We start from the raw sequence: 19,619 nt of genomic DNA, 5'->3' as shown, positions 1-19,619 counted from the left end.
ATAAGATTTAACTATAGCCATTACTTTATGTCTTGCACCAGTAATTACAATTACATAAACATGCAAGGATATAAACATATATATATATATATATATGATATAAATGATATAAAATATAAAGCTAACTTTAAATCTGTTTCTTACATTCCCTTAATACTGTGTACACTCTCTAAGTACAGGTTGGGAATGTTCAAGACCCTGGGCCGGTATATCACAAAAGGGAAAAGCTAAATGTCAGAAGCAGTAACACGTTGTGCATGCAAGTCTGACTCAGACCAAATCTAATTCCTATCTTCCTATCTGAAAATGGAACTGTTGACATTCCTCTGACATTAAGATTTCCTTAAGAGATGAAGCTTCAGAAAATCAAAAATTTCCATTTGTGCCTTTAAATGATGTCCAGTAAAATGTCTTTAAATTAGTCCAGCAGGCTGCCAGCATCTTAGCACTTAGGGACTGCTGAAACACTGATGATAGACTTTTAACAAGGTGATGGGCTGCCATTTTCACATTACATGTCTGAGCTGGAGAACTACAGCTCTTCACCTTCTTCCCAACAATCTTTTCTTCAATTAGTGAGTAGAAAATGACATTTCACTCTGTTCTTCTCATCAGAGCTATTTCAGGTTGAGCTTTGCTGTCAGGCTACGGTAACAAGGTATAAAGTCTGTGGTGCACCAGACAGGTTTTAATTACATTTCTGCTGATATCTGTACTGGAGCCTGATAATGCAGCACAAACACTGCTGGAGTAATGCAAGTTAACTTTTTAACTCCCTGTCAAGCTTCTTACACAAACACCTCCAGAATTTATTTGTACAACATGTCCCAACCATCTTATTTTCAATTTTTATCTTTAAACCATTTAATCATCATTGCAGCACCACCAGTTCGTACCTTCTCAAGGTAAGTGTAGCTCCACGATTTACCATCAGCAAATATCTGGGAGGTGATTCTTCCATTCTGGTCATACTCCATGCGTACAGACATGGTACCTCTTTGGATACCTGCCACATGCCCTCCAGGAGAATAGGTGACATTGACTCCGTTCAGACGACTGCTTGGCGCCCACAGAGTGGGCCGGCCAGCCTGGTCATAGTGGATCCGTAACGTAAACTTCCTGTGGTCATCATAGACCTTTTCAGTCCTGGTGATACGATCAAAGTCCAGCGACAGCAAGTTCCTGTTATGAACCTATAGGAGAGGAAGCAGGGAGTTAGAATCATTTAATTTGTCCACACAAAGAGGGAATAAACATGTTCGGTTTGGGAGGAATTGGTGCACTGCTTTTCTGAGGTGGAACCTTATGAGAAGAGCTTTAATCACAAAGTGATTATTTTATATTCTTCTTTTCACAGCTTTTAATTACAACAGAGGAGCTGTATCTCAGGCCTGCAGGAGCCATTGAAGTGATGAAATTATAAGAATTACCATATTTCTTTGTTTGTGCAAAAAAAACAGTGGAGTCTTAGTGGGAGTATGCCTATTCATGCAAGAAACATTAGCGCCACATTGATCATTAAAATCATTTTCACTGCTTACTGAAAAGAATTACCAGGCACAGATGACTCTCATTTTATTTAGCCATTTCTGTAAATTGGAAAAGAGGAGAAAAAAAATCAATTCTTGTCTTGTGTGTCTCAGAACATTGTTTAAATGACACTTCACTTTTTTTTTATTTCTTTGCCTCTTTTGAATGCATGAGACCGCACACGAATGATTCTTGGCTTCACTGTGAGTAGAAAGAGACTGCTCTGAAAAGTGTAATCCTAAAGACCATGTCCAGGTCAGCACAGAGACAAACCTGCTGCCAGATTTGATCAAAAGACTTCAAAACAGCCCTACAACCCTGTTTCTCCATCAGCAGCCTCTGTAAGCAGAAGCCAAGGAGAGCCAGAGAGAGAGCGAGAGAGAGAGAGAGAGAGAGAGAGAGAGAGAGAGAGAGAGAGAGAGAGAGAGAGAGAGAGAGAGAGAGAGAGAGAGAGAGAGAGAGAGAGAGAGAGAGAGAGAGAGAGAGAGAGAGACGGGGGTGCCTTAGGATGCAGGTCAAATGCCCATACAAACCATTACTTTGAACACCATCTGGAAGATTTAGAAACACGTGGTCATAGAGGTCGCTGGCATTAATTCTGTATTATTTACCAGATCCTTTTGATAATGTACAAAGTTCCTCTTCAGATGTGAAATTTGGCTTGGCTGGCGGAAAAGCCTAACTTTTTCAATCTCACATTGAGAAAAGCATGCTTAAGTCTCTCATCTGTGAAGGGACAATTACACAAGAGGCAATTAATGTCACTGATACCTAATTGAGAGGATTACTTTACACTAAAAGCACCAGATTCATGAGGAGCAGCATGATTCCATGAACGTTTGGAGCAATACAAGCAATTTGATCCCACAAGTGATGGGTATTGTGAGGATGGGGCGAGGATCTAGGAATAAGAACAGTTGTTATCTTCTCTTTTACTCTTTTACATGCTACTTGTCATAGCATGTGCCAGATTGCACTAACAACGGCAAACTTACTACAGCATTTAGTCTTTTGTTAAAGTGCCTAGATTCTGAGATAAGTGACTGAATATCAAAGGCTGAGACCCCTCCGGCTCCAATATTCCCTATAACACTAGACAGTGTTTCAGAGGCAGCAGTCAGTCCAAAAAGATTGTATGGAGATTGTTTTAAGTATAAGAAAGAGAGAAAGTTCTTTGTGCCAGGATCTGTTTCAACATAGACTCAACCGGCTGGAAAAAACCGCTTATAGCAGAGATCCCAGGATCCCATGAGAATGGAAACCCACTCAAGAGGAATTATTTTAAATTGGACATTGCCTCTAAAAGGAAATTCTCAAATAAAGTAGATGTGTAGAAACAAAAGAGAAACTATTACAGTACATTAGTTGAATTTTAAACTGCCTTCAACATAAAACATGACAGCAACATCTGATCTCTCAATCAATATCAATGACATTTGTGTCAGATGATAATACCAATCTGGTTTCACAAGCGAAAATGCCTTTCATTGGTTCTCGTGTATAATTCAGCGATTGCTCTACTTTCTTTATGAACATCAGTTAAAACAAATTCTATCTGTTTTTTTTATTTCGAACTCATATCTCTTGTGAATAAACAGCCCTTCTTTATAGGACACTATGATGATACTAAAATGCTAATTCAGGGATGTCAGTTTTTCGTAATTTCACACTCAAGTGGTGGTTGCTACGGCAGAGTGGCAGCCACAAGGGTTCTCTCATTACTGTACATTTACCACCAACTCAATCTGAAATGAGGGTTTGTTTCTATGGGAAGAAACAAAGCTAGTGTGCCAACATAAATCATGAACATGGTCTGTGGCTAGGAGGGGCTAGCCCGAGTGGCATGTGTCTCTGTGGAAGGGGTAAACTGAGGACCATCATGTCCCATATAGCCTTAAAGAGATATTTTACCCATTTTAATCCAAGTCTGTGTCATGGCAACATGGCCATTGTGTTCAGATGAACTGTGTTTGGCCTGTTTCTATAGCGGAAGTCCCGACAAAAGCAACACAGACACTTTTCTTTCCTGCGTCATCTTCACTCATTCATAGCACAACAAAGATCTGTGAAGTCGGAGTCACACAGCCTCTGTAGCTCATTTTCTTATGCATTCGTGTGTTCCCCCGCACGCACTGCCACACACTCATCCAGCAACCCACGTAATATCACTTGACATGCCACTCAAGGTCGCTCAATGATTCCAGCTCTGTCCATCCCCTCTGTTCTTGCCATTAGGCTGCTCCCATTTCCTATCTCACCCCTGGGGCCATCGTCTGTAACATACATTAGAAGCCTTCACTTCCAAAGGGACGACAGGGCCATTAAATGAACAACCAATGACAGACAAAGTGGCACCTCCCTATTAGCCATGTCGCCTCCCAGAGAATGTGGAATACAATGTAACCAACGTTTTAATTTGCTTTACAAAGCTACGGCAAACAATACAAGCAAATCTATAGGAACATATTTCTTATAATAACTACCTGTGTTAATAGCATTTTTCAGTGGGTCATTCAAAATGCTTTATTGTCAAACATTGTGTGTTTATATCATTTTGAAAAAGGACCTTTTGATATTCTATTTGTAACTGTGTCAGCTTTGCGAAGTTAGCTTACCGAGGCCATTTATGTCTCTTTATTTCACAACTATTCTTAACACTATTCTCCAAGACTGTACTGAAACATATTGGAAACTAATTGAATGCCACACCAAAAAAAAAGTTCTATGTAGAATTCAAAATAATTAGGAGTATAATGGACACTGCGAAAACTACGAAGAGCTAAACTTAGAGATCACCTGACCAATGATTAATTTCTACCCAAAGTACAGACTTTATTATTCATGAAATTACAAGACAGTATGCCCAGTCTATTTGTTCTGGTGGATCCATCGCTGCTAAGCAACCTCTCTACACCTCTCGCAGACTTGATTCACACAGCAATTATGCTACTGTAGGTGGGAAGATGATTGTTAAAGAGTGGAAATCGGTTGGTTCACCTCTAGCACATGTATAGATGTAAATATGCTCTCAGCTTGGGAGTTGGAAGTTTCCAAAAAATTGTCTTTTAAGAATAACAACATGGATAGATGTAGTTTGAACTTATACCTTATTCACCTTAAAAGCCCTTGAAACATTTCTCAATCAGATAGCAGACCTTGTATTTAGAAATGTATTCATAATCCTTATCACATATGGCCCTGAACCCCTAGGTGGGTATTATAATTCCTTCCTATTTATTTATTTATTACTATTATTTATTGTTTCAATGTAATTATTTATTTAGTATTCTGTTACCTTATTTTACTTCTTTGTATATGTCTTTGTGTGTATGTTTATGCACTGTATATACTTTATGTACTTTATGTACATATACAGTTTATGTGCTGTATGTATATACATATTATTATTTTGTTTATGTACTAAAATGTTATGTATTTTTCTCTGTTTCTACAATCTCCCGTTATTTAAGCGTGTTATGTTTCTTTAAAAACCAAATTAAGTCTTGATCATAAAGTACTAAGTGTGCACAAGTATGGAAGTAAATATGTGTCATTGGATTTGAATTGAAATTGAATTTCTAGCACTGAATATTGAAAATATGTATCTGAATGTTTTGACTCTGAATTAAACTCTTTATTTTTCAATGCTCATAAATTCAATGTTAAAGAATTCAAGGTTAAAAAATTAAACATTAAAAATTTTTAAAGCTAAAGAAATTGAACATTAAAAATTCAAAATCCGTTGACACAGATTTACTTCCATACACAAGACTCAGGCACATTTAGTCTACTAAGGTTACATTCTGACTATCAATTATATTTTGTTATAATGCCAATCATTTTCTGTTTTGTGTCAGTGCGCTGGCTAAACAATAGCAAAAGGTTGAGCCAGTAAAAAAAAAGAAAAAAAGGTCCTGCGCTTTAGATGCTACTGTGCCAACAAAGGGGTCTGGCCTCTTCTCTGACTGTGTTCCAGTGAGCAGGGCAGCTATCTATTAGCTTACACCTTAGACTCATACTGAGGAATGCATGTATTTCAGTGAAGAATAGAATGCACAGTGAGTGGCCATATTAAGGAGGTATCTGAAATGTAATGCCATTTTGAGCCAGATAGCGATTTTACAGTCATCTTGTGGTACTTTTCATTGTGTGTGAGCATGAGTCACTCTTGGCAAGGCGGCATGCTTACCCTTAATCTGCGCCCATACACAGTCACCTGGCCACGAGCCTGCTCCTTCCTCTGTCTCCACTCAACCAGGTTTAGGCCGTTGTCGATGGCCAGGGTTACGTTCCTCTTGCTGACAGTGGGGTTGACTGTGCCGGCCAGTGAGTGGGGCTCGGTGTGCAGGGACACCTCCATACCATTGGCCAACACTAGCCGCAGCGAGCCATCCAGACCAATGAAATAGCTGTTCCGAACTTGATCTGAGGATGTAGAGGGGGGCATAGGGGAATGCAATTATGATTAAGATCAGACGAAGAGTAATAATCAGTTTCCTGCAGCTGATGTAAGAGGACTAAATCTAATATTCACCTCAGTGAGACACATACATAATGACCTAAAGTGGCTGCTCAGCAAAAAGAAAGCCTTTAGCAGCAGTTTTTAACTGAACCCTTGCGATAATGTTGGGTCTGTGACAACAAAGATCAATAGTGAGAGGTTTCGCAGCGCCAGTAAAGTTTTACAGCTGTTGCACCAGCCTCGAGGATATGGGGGAATGAGAAGCTGCTGGCTTGCCTTTGGCCACATAGAAGGCAGGGTGAACACGCACGCACGCACGCACGCACGCACGCACGCACGCACGCACACACACACACACACACACACACACACACACACACACACACACACACACACACACACACACACACACACACACACACACACACACACAGGGATAACTCTGAACCTGTCTGTTACTGTCCCTAGGTGACGACAGCTTGTGTTCCAGCTCTAGACCACTGACTAATGTTTCCACTAAGCATCTCATGTACATTCATCAGAGAATGTCTCCTTCTTGCCTCCTGTCAGGAGACTGACAGGGACCAGGATGAATATTATTCTCATTAAGAACAGTGGAAAATGAATGGCTTGTCAAACATTACATAAATTAGTTGACTTCCTTTAACAGAAGAAAGAAATATCAAAGCATACACTGTAATTTCCTCGTGCTGACATGTCATGTTGAAGTGATTGTGACAATTTCCTTATTTTGCCGAACAAACAATATAATAAACATCCTGTGAGAAGATTGACTTTTGTATCTTTTTCTTTTGCACAAAGCGCCACAGGATGTGCTGTGTTGCTGAGACAAGAGAAATGGGCAGAGGAGGCAGGGCTGACCTTGCACTGGCCCTTACCTCTCTTCATCATACAGACACTTCAGGGGATGACCAAAGGCCTCTGGGGCCGACCCTACCAAAAGGAGGCCACTGAGACCAGTTGAAGCTGGAAATACTGCTGAAATGAGCAGTTCACACAAATGCATGCATGCAGTGCAGCAAGGGGCTGTGGTCTGTGTAAAACAAATCAAAAAATGAAACAGTATGCCTGACCATTGCTCACTATTTTCAGTTATCAAAACCAAACAATGTCTTTGTTGAAGAAAAACAACAGTCAGCTGAGTTAGATAGATTAAGATAGCTATAATATCTTGTCTTAAAGTGTATTTGGAACTTTTATATCTGATTTAATTTATCATCTCTTGATTACGACCGATTTGAGTTGCAGCTACAATTTTGAAGACAATTACAGAAAAGCGCTCTTGAATCTAAAACTTATCAGCTCCATATAATGACACTGTGACTAACAACCCTGAAGTGTGTTGAAGTTCGCCCAAAAGAGGACAAAAACACAACCAGATGACCAGAAAGAAATCTTTACGGCAGTGCATCCATGTGTTATGTGATCAGCCAGTTGCGAGCTTACAAAGCAGACAATAGTGAATTAATTAACAGCAGAGTTCCTGGCGCCGCTCTTCTCACTAGCAGATGCCTACGACAAGGTCATAACGTGGAGGTGACGAGTCCATTGAGCAACGCTGAGAAACCAGAGATTGTCTTCCTATGTTTCAGACATGGCTTTGCAGGGAGTCAGTAGGGCTAGAGGGTGGAGGACATGTTCAAATCTGATGTGGGTGGGGCAGTCTTTTAAAAATTAAGGGAGGAAAGTTCAAAGCTATCAACTGGTAATCAATGAAGCAATTTGTCAGTTACAAATCAGTATATCAGAATTCTTAAATGTGTAAGATCTGCATCTCTCTCGCCAAACCTGGAGGACCTTGTAAGGGCCACCAACATTCTGCTTTATGAATTGTTTTATGATGGTAAGTCAAAATATGTTTCCACTCTAGTAAATGGGAGTTGCACTACACATTTTATTAAAACAACTAAGGAGCAACACATACTGCGGTGGGTAGGCTCGGTAGTTGATAAATAGGGAGACATTTCATTTTCAAAGGTCAGCTTACCCAAAATCACAAAACACACTCATTTTAAATAAATCCTGGATATAACCATGGCAATAGTTTGGGTTTGATTTGCACAGGTTTTGATGATATTTACAGTATCTGATCAGAACTTAAAGATATATACCAGAAACAACTATTTTTTTTGTTGTTGAAGCAAAGTTAAAGCTTTTGGCACTTTCACTGACACAAAACACTGTAAAAATCACCTGCTTCACTTTTGAGCTACAGTGAAAGACACTAACCCTGCATGAGTGTGTAGAAGGTGCCAGAGGCCGACAGGTTGGTGGTGATGGTGATGTCCTCTTTGTTAGAGCCCTCTGTCTGGATGCGGACTGAGCTGTCGGCGTCTGTTCGGTAGCTGCTCACTCTGCCCGTGGGGTAAGTGATGTTAGTCAGACGCCCATAACTGTCATACCTACAAAGAAAAACATTGATGTGAGCCAAAGAAAGCAAAGGTGTCATCTGAAACTCTGTAAACAGAAGCTGTGGCATGAAAAAAACATTCTGAGCCTTTTTGAGATTTGTTAAATCACAAGGAAGCAATTAAAGCAAATGCAGGTCAAGTATACATAAATGCATGTATGTACATAAATGTGACTAATGCTATGTCATCGCAGATTTACTTTGATTATGAATTGCTATCTATGTTCTAGTGGTAATAAGAGGGGAGTCCGATATTTCCATCTTGGTAACACAAATTGTGTATAGTAATTGTGTCAACACAGGCAGTAAACACGGCAGCAAAACCATCGATGTTGGCAGTCTGAGGTAATAAAACTCAAAACTATCAGCTTTAATCAGTGAAGCACAACCAACACAACTTCTAAAAAGTGTGCAATGCCTACAGCAGTTTGCTATTCATGAATAGAGAGTGGGTGTACCAACGAGTTAAACAACTTTGGACTTTTTTAGCTTTTGCAATAGGATGTGAATGTGACAGTAATATAAATGCTCCTCATTTTGCAAATAACTTTCAAAGCATGCAATAGAAAAAAAAACTATTGACAAGAAAAAACTGTCACGTCCAAGACAAGAAAGCACACCTTTTTACATTTAGAAAACTGCTTATTAGCTTAAAAGATTAGTGATATCACCTAATCGTATTATACAGTCTATGAAACAGGGGCACTGAGGTGCGACTCCTTGGAGAGATGCAGCATCTCCCTTGCCTACAAATCAGTCAGTTCATCACATACAGGAACATGAGTGGCCAGATTGTTTCATTTTGCTCAGAGAGCACATTGGCATACAACAATTTGAAATCTTTCAGATTGCCAGTGTTCCAGAATGGGAGTGACTGAATGGTACATTACTTAGAATGAAGACTTTTATCTGCACACTGAATACAGATTGGAAAGCCCTCTTCGACGTTGCTGCCTGCCATAATAAAGCCGCTAATAAATGAGATGGTGGGTGCTGGTTTACGGATATTTCCTCAGCGCTGCCATCTCAAATATCCAATATGGAAAGGAAGAGTGGGAGAGGAATCATCTCCCTGAGATAAATGTTATCTGATCTCAACTACACTGGGGACTAGGATTCATAGATGCATTTCAACCAAAGTCTTCCACTTCAGGAAATACTAAATAGCAGAGTAATTCATATCTAAAGCATTTGATTTCTTTTGATACTGCTCATATTTTATCGGCAAAATATTTCATCATACAATCAAAGTGGTTGCAGTGAGAGCATGTTAGTTGAAGTTATACTTCATCTGCACTGTAACACTTTTGACTGTTCAATTCATTGGACAAAGTTGGTTCCTGTTTGCCTTCACCTCTGAACAAAAGACTGAAAGACTCCATAAGACTGAAATCTCCTTCTAGAGCGACGCTGCATGTCCCAGCTTGATCACTGACCCAAACTCTTTGGGACTCAATTAGGGCCTTGAGCTCAAGTCATTCCTCGGGCTTCACTGCTGAGCTCTAATGGCTCTGGCCTGCTTCAACTCAGCAGCGTATTAGCTTGCATTCTCTGGACAAGAGGGGCATGTGGCAGTAGGGTGCTCAGCAGAAGGAGAGGACTGCTTTCCCCCTGGATGGCCACAAGTCCATTCTGATTGCATCACCTCCGTGTCACATGCTAGCTCTATGACCTTTCACGCTGGGTCCAACAATAGGCCGGACACTTCGTATCAGCGTCCCCTCCAGCATGCCTAACCTCAGTCTAATGCAGAGTTATTCTCATATTTTAGCTTCCTCTTGATGCCTCAGAATTTCAGAAAACACGTGACTTAGTGATGACCGTGCATGATGAAAGGGCAACAGCCATGTGATTGATTCAACTTCATTAACAGTTGTTTTACATGATTTAGCTGTTCTTATTGATGCGTTAAATCAACCTAAGAACATTAGTTTGACCCCAGTGACAAAAAGTATTGCTGCTTTGTTAATTAGAGGCCAAGAGAACAATTAGGCATCCTTCAGAATGTTACATGATTTCATAGATTTACAGCTATCCTTAAACATAAGCACTTATCATTACAACAAATACATCAAAAGGTCAGCAGACCATCTGCATATATGGTAAATGACAGTGCAAATGAGGTTGCCAAGGGTTACAATGGGAAGACAGTGCAGCAGATGTTCTCAGGTAAGTCACATTCACATTTTGTTTCTGCCTTCATCTGAATGAATTTCAGTGTATGGGTTACAGGATGCAAGAACACATTAATTAATATGGGCAAAATGTTTAGCAGTGCACTTTGTTGAGCAGAGATAAATGGAGGTTCCGTTTAATTTCATTCTGATGATGGCAAATTACAGTTTTGACCCTCAGGTGATGGAGTGACCTTCAAAGCTAATTATTCAGGAAAAACATTGGGCCAAATGAAACATAGATGATTGCTTGCAGGTAAATATGAAGTCATTGTTTTTAACTCTAAAAACCCAAAAATATTTTTCTTCATTTTAACCATAATATATTTCTAAACAAATAAGCATGTTTTGGATGGAGAGGATGTTGTACACTTTGCTGATATGTTTCAAAAAGGAAATAAACCTGTGACTTCTCCAAAACCTAGTTCGATGTTTCTTGTTCTTTTTAGTTTTTTATTGTAGTGACGTGGCGCGTCCCTCCTCTCCATCCTGTGGGCCCACCACTCGCAGGAGGAACCACTTGGGTCAGGTGCGCTGCTGCACGGGTGGCAGTGAAGGTGAGGGGCCTCGACGGACCAGACACGGGCAGCAGAAGCTGGCTCTTGGGACGTGGAATGTCACCTCTCTGTCGGGGAAGGAGCCGAAGCTTGTGCGGGAGGTGGAGCGCTACCAGTTAGATCTGGTGTGGCTTAACTCCACACACAGTCTCGGTTCTGGAACCGTACTCTTGGATAGGGGTTGGACCCTATTCTTCTCTGGAGTTGCCCAGGGTATGAGGCGCCAGGCGGGTGTGGGGATACTCACAAACCCCCTGCTGAGCGCTGTGGTGTTGGAGTTCACCCCGGTGGACGAGAGGGTCGCCTGCTTACGCCTGCGGGTGGTAGGGGGGAAAACTCAGACTGTTGTTTGTGCATATGCACCGAACAGCAGTTTAGAATATTCGGCCTTCTTGGAGACCCTGAATGGAGTCCTGCATGGGGCTCCGGTAGGGGACTCCATAATTCTGCTGGGAGACTTCAACGCCCACGTGGGCAATGATGGAGACACCTGGAGAGGCGTGATTGGGAGGAACGGCCTCCATGATCTAAATCCGAGTGGTCGTCAGTTATTAGACTTCTGTGCTAGTCACGGATTATCTATAACTAACACCATGTTCGAACATAAGGATGCTCATAAGTGTATGTGGTACCAGAGCATCCTAGGCCAAAAGTCGATGATCGATTTTGTGATCGTATCATCTGATCTGAGGCCGTATGTTTTGGACACTCGAGTGAAGAGAGGGGCAGAGCTGTCAACTGATCACCATCTGGTGATGAGTTGGATCAGAGGATGGGGGAAGTTTCTGGACAGACCAGGTAAACCCAAACGAGTAGTGCGGGTGAACTGGGAACGTCTGGAGGAGGCCCCTGTCCGAGAAATCTTCAACTCACACCTCCGGCGGAGCTTTTCTGGCATCCCTGTGGAGGTTGGGGGCATTGAACCGGAGTGGGCAATGTTCAAAGTTTCCATTGCTAAAGCAGCAGCGGTGAGCTGTGGCCTCAAGGTCTTAGGTGCCTCAAGGGGCGGTAACCCTCGAACACCGTGGTGGACACCGGTGGTCAGGGAAGCTGTCCGACTGAAGAAGGAGGCCTTCCGGGATATGTTATCCCGGAAGACTCCGGAGGCAGTTGCAAGGTACTGGTGCCTCTGCTGTGTCAGAGGCAAAGCAGCGGGTGTGGGAGGAGTTCGGAGAAGTCATGGAGAAGGACTATCGGGTGGCACCAAGGTGCTTCTGGAAAACCATTCGACATCTCAGGAGGGGGAAACGGGGAACCGTCCAAGCTGTTTACAGTAAGGACGGGACGCTGGTGACCTCAGCCGATGAGGTAATCGGGCGGTGGAAGGAGCACTTTGAGGAACTCCTTAATCCGACTAACACACCCTCTTTTGTAGAGGCAGAGCTGGAGGCTGATGGGGAATAATTGTCAATATCCCTGGCGGAGGTCACTGAGGTAGTCAAACAACTCCACAGTGGCAAAGCCCCAGGGGATGATGAGATTCGTCCAGAAATGCTGAAAGCTTTGGGTTTGGAGGGGCTGTCTTGGTTGACACATCTCTTCAACATTGCGTGGAAGTCTGGGCCAGTGCCAAGGGAGTGGCAGACCGGAGTGGTGGTTCCTCTGTTTAAAAAGGGGGACCAGAGGGTGTGTGCCAATTACAGGGGTATCACACTACTCAGCCTCCCTGGTAAAGTCTACTCCAAGGTGCTGGAAAGGAGGGTTCGTCCTATAGTCGAACCTCAGATTGAAGAGGAACAATGTGGATTCCGTCCTGGACGTGGAACAACGGACCAGCTCTTCACTCTCGCAAGGATCCTGGAGGGGGCCTGGGAGTATGCTCATCCAGTCTACATGTGTTTTGTGGATCTGGAGAAGGCATATGACCGGGTCCCTCGGGAGATACTGTGGGAGGTGCTGCGGGAGTATGGGGTGAGGGGGTCACTTCTCTGGGCCATCCAATCTCTCTACACCCAAAGCGAGAGCTGTGTCCAGATCCTCGGCAGTAAGGGATCATGTTCACGAGTGAGGGGACGATGGAGCGTGAGTTTGGCCGGAAAATCGGAGCAGCCAGGGCGATGTTGCAGTCGCTCTACCGCACCGTTGTGACGAAAAGAGAGCTGAGCCGGAAGGCAAAGCTCTTGATCTACCGGTCAATCTTCGTTCCTACCCTCACCTATGGTCATGAAAGCTGGGTCATGACCGAAAGAACGAGATCGCGTGTACAAGCGGCCGAAATGGGTTTTTGCAGGAGGGTGGCTGGAGTCTCCCTTAGAGATAGGGTGAGAAGTTCAGCCATCCGTGAGGAACTCGGAGTAGAGCCGCTGCTCCTTTGCGTTGAAAGGAGCCAGTTGAGGTGGTTCCGGCATCTAGTAAGGATGCCCCCTGGGTGCCTCCCTAGGGAGGTGTTCCAGGCACGTCCAGCTGGGAGGAGGCCTCGGGGAAGACCCAGGACTAGGTGGAGAGATTATATCTCCACACTGGCCTGGGAACGCCTCGGGATCCCCCATCTAGAACTGGTTAATGTGGCCCGGGAAAGGGAAGTATGGGGTCCCCTGCTAAAGCTGCTGCCCCCGCGACCCCACCCCGGAGAAGCAGATGAAGATAAGATGAGATGAGAAGATGAGATTGTAGTGTTGCTAGGTAATAATGTATTTTATTATTTCCATTTCACAGTTAATGGCGGGCATCTGGCGTCCTTTAATATACTGTATGTACTACTGGCTTAAACACTATTTTCAAACTTCTTCCCTTTTACGACAATTAATATACATACTGTAGCCATTTCCCTATTGACAGTGCATTTCTAGGATAATATGTGAACACCACGGTGTCCCTTTTTATTCCAGATTAACTCTGTGATTTTCGTAAATAAAAAATGTAATTCAAACATTGAAAAATGCTGTGACTATTTTCCATTTTCTTAGGTATAGGTGAGACTCATCCTGAACATCCATTATGTTCTCAAAACTGATATTAAGTTCAGCCATTTTACAAGAAGTCAAAGAGAAATAATTCAGAATTCCAACCACCCACTGGATTTGTTGAAGCCGTAGGCAATTCCCTCTACCTTGAGAAATGCCTATGCTACCGTTCATGTGACGACCAAATGAAACACAGGTGATACATGTCTGCTCAGATTAAACAGAGCGTCTGATTATGTGTCAGAGTGTTATATTCCTCCGGCGAGGTGCAACAGATGTCTGACCAGCTTAATCACACTTTTTGGAACGACATCCAGTTAGCACAGTATCCCTTGGTACAGTATATTAAGCAAAGGGACAGACTGCTCCATAGTTGTCACAAGAACATGAAATCCTAAGCTCAAATGCTGCAGCGTGTGGGAGTGTTTTCAATTGTTCCCTCGCAATGTGTGGTGTGCTTCAATCAGTCACTACCTCTGGCTTTTCTATTATGCTTATATTGCAGGGCCTTGTCACAGTCCTACGGGTAAAATGTGCCTTCCAGCAGATGTATGTTGTTCCTGTACACCAAACAAGTGATGGTCTGCAGCCTGTCACTGCAAGCGAGGGTGCAGATGAGTAACATATCATCCAGTAATCCTATTTTGTATGATAACAGCAAATAGGATTACAACCATACTTCCACAGGTCTTGTATTGTGAGTGACATAGACATCAACGCATGAGAAGATAGCTTGTGCCCAAATACTAAACTCAGATGTGAAAGAGCTCTTCAACTCTAAATATTCACTCACTTAAGCGTCTTAGCATTTAGTGCCACCATGGATACAGAGATTCCAGTTTAGATATTACAGAAATCACAAATCTCAATGTATACTGGCTCTAACAGGTCTATTTAGTGTCTCTGTGGGGCAATGTAGTGATCTATAATCAGTCCAACTGGCATTCAGGCTCTATAAAGGCCTTTGGCACGTCAATATATTTTTTCAAACTGCTGTTCTTATCATGAGTGCTTTCACACAGAACGTGAATATTATGCTGCGAAAAGGAGCCATAATTATTTTTCGTAATAACGTGGATTTTTCTGGTTTTTCACACCGCAAACAAAGGCATCAACTAAACATGCTGTGTTGTATACTTATGAGGATTATAAAAAAACCTTTAATTAATTACTCCTTTCAACCTGATCCACTCCTTCAGTTCTTACCTTTTACAATAAAAGACCTAGACATAGTCTGTACACTATGTAACTGTTTACCAGAGGGAACTCAAATTCACTCAGAGAATTTTGCTAAAAGCAAACGCAATGTAATAGCTTACAGTAGCTTAGGCTTTGGATAGCAATACAGCAATTTGCATCGCTGCCAGTATGAATAGTTTAGATGCAAAATATTTGCTGTTGAGTATTTAGGACATTTGTGTCATTCATTCACCATGCCCCTGTAAAGGCCACATGCATTACAAAGGTGTTTTGCAAATGTTTTTTTTAATATTACTTACTCAAAGAAAGTTGTCCATCCATTTTCATTCGTCTTAGTTGCTAGGAGTCCTGAGCTTCCATGGTAGGTCATTACAGATAGTTCTTGACCCTGGGCAGCGACAGTTTTAAGGGCATTGTTGGTGCCAATGGTGAACCAGAAGGTTTGCCCATCGGGAACCATCAGCCACAGAGGCATTCCTGTCGTGTCTCGTCGGATGTTCACTATGTTTTTGTTCTTATCAGTAATGCTGCTCAGATCTCCTGCTCCTGTATAGGTCAGATTGTAGAGGTGGTCTCCTGTAGTCAGACTTTGGGTAAAAATGTGGCTGCCGTTGGAGTCGAACAGATAGAGTTCATCGTGAATGGGAGAGGACACCTCGTACATGCTGAGGGGATTCAGATAGGGCTTGTTTTTGCGAACATAGCGGATACGAATGTTACCCAGATCTGCAATATAAAGCTCTCCATCTGGACACACCGCCAAAGAAGAGGGTGCATTCAACTTAGCATCCTTGGCATAACCTTCATCCCCAAAATAACAATCACAGTTGGCATCATTCTTGCAGTCACAGCCACTTGGTGCCCCTGCAACCAGAGAGATCTCTCCATTGGTGGACACCTGTCGTACTCTGTTTATTTTCTTCTCATCTGACTCAGCGATGTACAAAACGCCATTGTGGGACACAGCTAGGGCGTTGGCGGACTCCAGGGTGGCATGGATAGCCACTTTGCTCATGAGGAAATGGTCAATCCCAGGTACTTGGCAGTGCATGGGCCGTCCTGCTACAATACGGACTTGATGGTTTTCTGAGATCTGGAGTACCACATTGTTGTCCAAGACGTACAGGGAATTGTCCATGGGACTCACTGCCAGGTCAGTGGGCCACTCAAGACGCACCTAAAAGTGGAAACACAAACCAAGAATATCAGCTTTGGGTCAAAAAAACACCATACTTTTATTGATCCACACATTTTATACTTTATCAGATGGAAACAGTCCCTCAAGGGAAGACTCATTGAAAACTGTTTACAAAGAAGATAGGCTGCTCTGAAAAAGGTGGGCTATCTTATAGCTTACACTGGAAGCAAAAACGTTTTTGAAACGATTTATTATCTGATAAGGAGGAAAATAGCAGCTAGTGTACTGTTAAAAGGGGAAACACAAAAACATGAATTCTAAGATCAAAGCTGATAAAGAAAATAGCGGTGAGGAAGGGCAGAACAGGGAGAGATTCAAATGATTAGATTAACTGAAGAAAAAAAACACACACTCCAACTGACTATGAGAACTCTGGACACCTAAGGAGTGGGCTTCTGCATCCTTCACCTCTACTGAGTCACTGGTTTTCCGTGCTTTGGGTTATTAGTTTTGTAATGACAAGATCTTGCATGAGTCCTTGAAAAGAAACTGGAGCACATGAATAGCCTTCCTCTGGCCTCCTAAATTATGACTTATTGTTCTGCTAACAATATATCAGGCTTTTAACAAATTGGAATGATTGGATTTATGCAATTTACCGGCGTCCCTCTCTCTTAAGATCCAAGGGGGATCTCTTGGGAGCATAATATGAAGTGCCATATTTCAATAGAAGCCTTGGAGCACCAACAAAGGCGACTGATTAAAACCTCGACCAAAATACAAAAACAGGTTTGTTAACTTTGGGCAACCTATTAGATGAGCAGCCTCAGCATTGTTTTGAATTATTTGTCCTACAACTGGGAAATGAGGAGGTGAATGAATACAAGTAGCTGTTACTAGGTTGACTAGTTTATCATAATGACCTGGATAAGCAAATCGCAGAAACTAGAATTGACAAGGGAGAAATCTCTTCAGCTTATTTGTGCTTTATCATGAACTAAATTGTAACCCCATTCACCGCATTTTGCTCTTTAAATGTTTTTGTTTTTTTAGGGGTACCGGGGTGTGGGGTGGGGGGGACGACTACATTGTATATTTTAGGTAAACTAAGTGAGTAGAAAACTACAAGAAATAGACCAACGAACATGCTGAGTTCATTTTGTGAATATGCTGCACAGTAATTAAAGGTATCTAGGCCATGAAGTCAGCACCTATTGTCTGTCCAAAAATGTTTAAATAAAATACTAAGGTATATTCTTTCTTCGTCTTTCTTAAGGTTAAAATGCCTCAGGGAAATGTGAAAAGATCAAGGCTGACACATTCCATACAACTTGTTTTGAAATGCTACTCTGCATTACACACTATTTATGATTACACAGCACAAAACACGGGACCTGAAACCCAAATATGACAATTAAAAGAGCACAGTGTTGCAGGCTGCTAACAGCCAACCACTTTCTGGTAAAAGTCTTCCAACCATATAAAGTCTTTTATTTACAGGCAAATATTCCAAATGTTCTATTTCGAAGGGCAATGCTGACAAAATAATTAATCTAAAATTGACAAGGGATTCTATGGAGATGATTACTTGACTCTTCGCATTGGTCGGGTTCTTGAATCCCTGCCACTCTTTTCAAACAGAGCACCTGTCCACGTTTGATTTAAAAACAGAGTTGAGCATCACACACAGCTCACAACCCATGAACCTCCCATCATCCCCCACAAAACAGAGGAGGTTTATATAACAGGACATATCTTGGGCCACATACAACAAACAAGGGGCTGGCAATGGATACATGTCATCTTCCTGTGAGCAGAAAATGCATTTACTTGGGAAATGAAGGGGAGACTTTCAATTTCTTAAAACCTATTTCTTGTCAACACTGGTGGTTAAATATTTCATGAGGCAGAGTGTGGAGTGGCTCAAGGGAGCTGCCTGTAAGGAGGTTTTCACGCCACTCTGACTGATGAGGGGATATTTCCCGAGCTGCTGTCCCATATGCTGTAACCCGATCATACCCTCCCTTTCATACAGTGGGGCAACTGTCAGTAGTGCCTGTCTGATACGACTGCCACCATCAAAAATAAAAATGACAAAATCACCCAAGGATGCGAGCCACGGATTTGCACCAACACAACACAAAACTATTTTTGAATGTATTTGAACTTGTATTAAAACTATAATGTCATTTCCCATTAGCAATCCCTTCACTCTTTGCTCATACCAGCATGATGCCAGTCTGAAGAAGAGTAATATGTCATTATTTGAAGTCCCTCTCAGATTTGAATTGAATGTCACAGTCAGAGCCTTGATAAAGCTTTCTGAAGCTGCTGACACCCTTGAAATATGTTCCAAGGAATCTTGTTTTAAGACATGGCTTCCCTTTATTTAAGTTTCAACTCAGCAGGGGATGCAGAGAAGATTTCCAAGAGAGACACATAATGGAAATGATTTTTTAAAAAGCAAGGACCCAGGGCCTTGCTATAAACAAATAAAAATATTCTTAAAAGTCGTCCTTTTGAGTGGTAGTAAAAAGAAAAAGAAATATGCTTACAGAGCTACCCATTGAATTACAAGTGAATGTTGCTGCAGTATGCTCACTGCACAGATGGCACGGCAAAATAACAATGACCTCATCAGAGGAGAAAGACAAAATCTGACTTTTTTTTTTGCTTGGAACAGGTGAGGTACAGAAAAAGTAATGACTTCTGTGATGAGCCTTCTCCAGAGAAACTCTGGTCCTAAGTGAGGGATTGGGGAGTGTTTGAAGTAAGAAGCTATGTGCCCTGGATGAATTTTTAATAGATGCTTTTTACTGTCTGAGTGTCTCTGGCAGTGCTGGTGTGATTTGTCATCGTTGTAAAGCTGCAGTCAGTTTCCCTGTGTGCTTGCGGCTGTGGAGCTTGGATGGTGTGTATCTATAGGCCCTTGTGTTTGTGTGCAGGCGGGTAAGGGAGCAGCAAGCATTGGTCATGAGGGGGATGGAGTTCCCCAGGGGCTGGAAATGGGCAGCTGGAGGCTTTGCTCCCTTCACTGAATACATCATTTCACAGACATACAGAAAGCTTCTCTCCAATGGCATCTGAAGCCCCCTCAGGACCTGTTTGCCAGTCGTACCCAAAACAAACTAGTGCATGATGCACATGGATCAGGGCTTAGACATCAATCAAATCTTAACATTTAAACCTAGAAGTGCTCTTCTTGTAGGAGAAAAACGAAAATA

The 19,619-nt window shown here is 42.3% G+C and overlaps 1 protein-coding gene across 2 annotated transcripts in view; it reads right to left on the bottom strand.

Moving 5' to 3' along the window:
* Positions 1–19,619, bottom strand: part of tenm4 (teneurin transmembrane protein 4) — a gene marked incomplete at its 5' end in the record, with an annotated part of 123,777 nt that overhangs the window by 9,028 nt on the left and 95,130 nt on the right. For both annotated transcript variants that reach the window (XM_083914595.1, XM_083914596.1), the window contains 4 exons: positions 897–1,193; positions 5,720–5,955; positions 8,243–8,415; positions 15,557–16,434. In XM_083914595.1, the coding sequence (XP_083770721.1) occupies positions 897–1,193; positions 5,720–5,955; positions 8,243–8,415; positions 15,557–16,434 (1,584 nt within the window). The remainder of the gene's footprint in view (positions 1–896; positions 1,194–5,719; positions 5,956–8,242; positions 8,416–15,556; positions 16,435–19,619) is intronic.

This window comes from Echiichthys vipera (assembly GCF_963691815.1).
Source record: "Echiichthys vipera genome assembly, chromosome: 5".
Lineage (NCBI taxonomy): Eukaryota > Metazoa > Chordata > Actinopteri > Perciformes > Trachinidae > Echiichthys > Echiichthys vipera.
The sequence above is the reverse complement of the archived record's forward strand: the minus strand, read 5'-3'. Positions and strand labels throughout refer to the sequence as shown.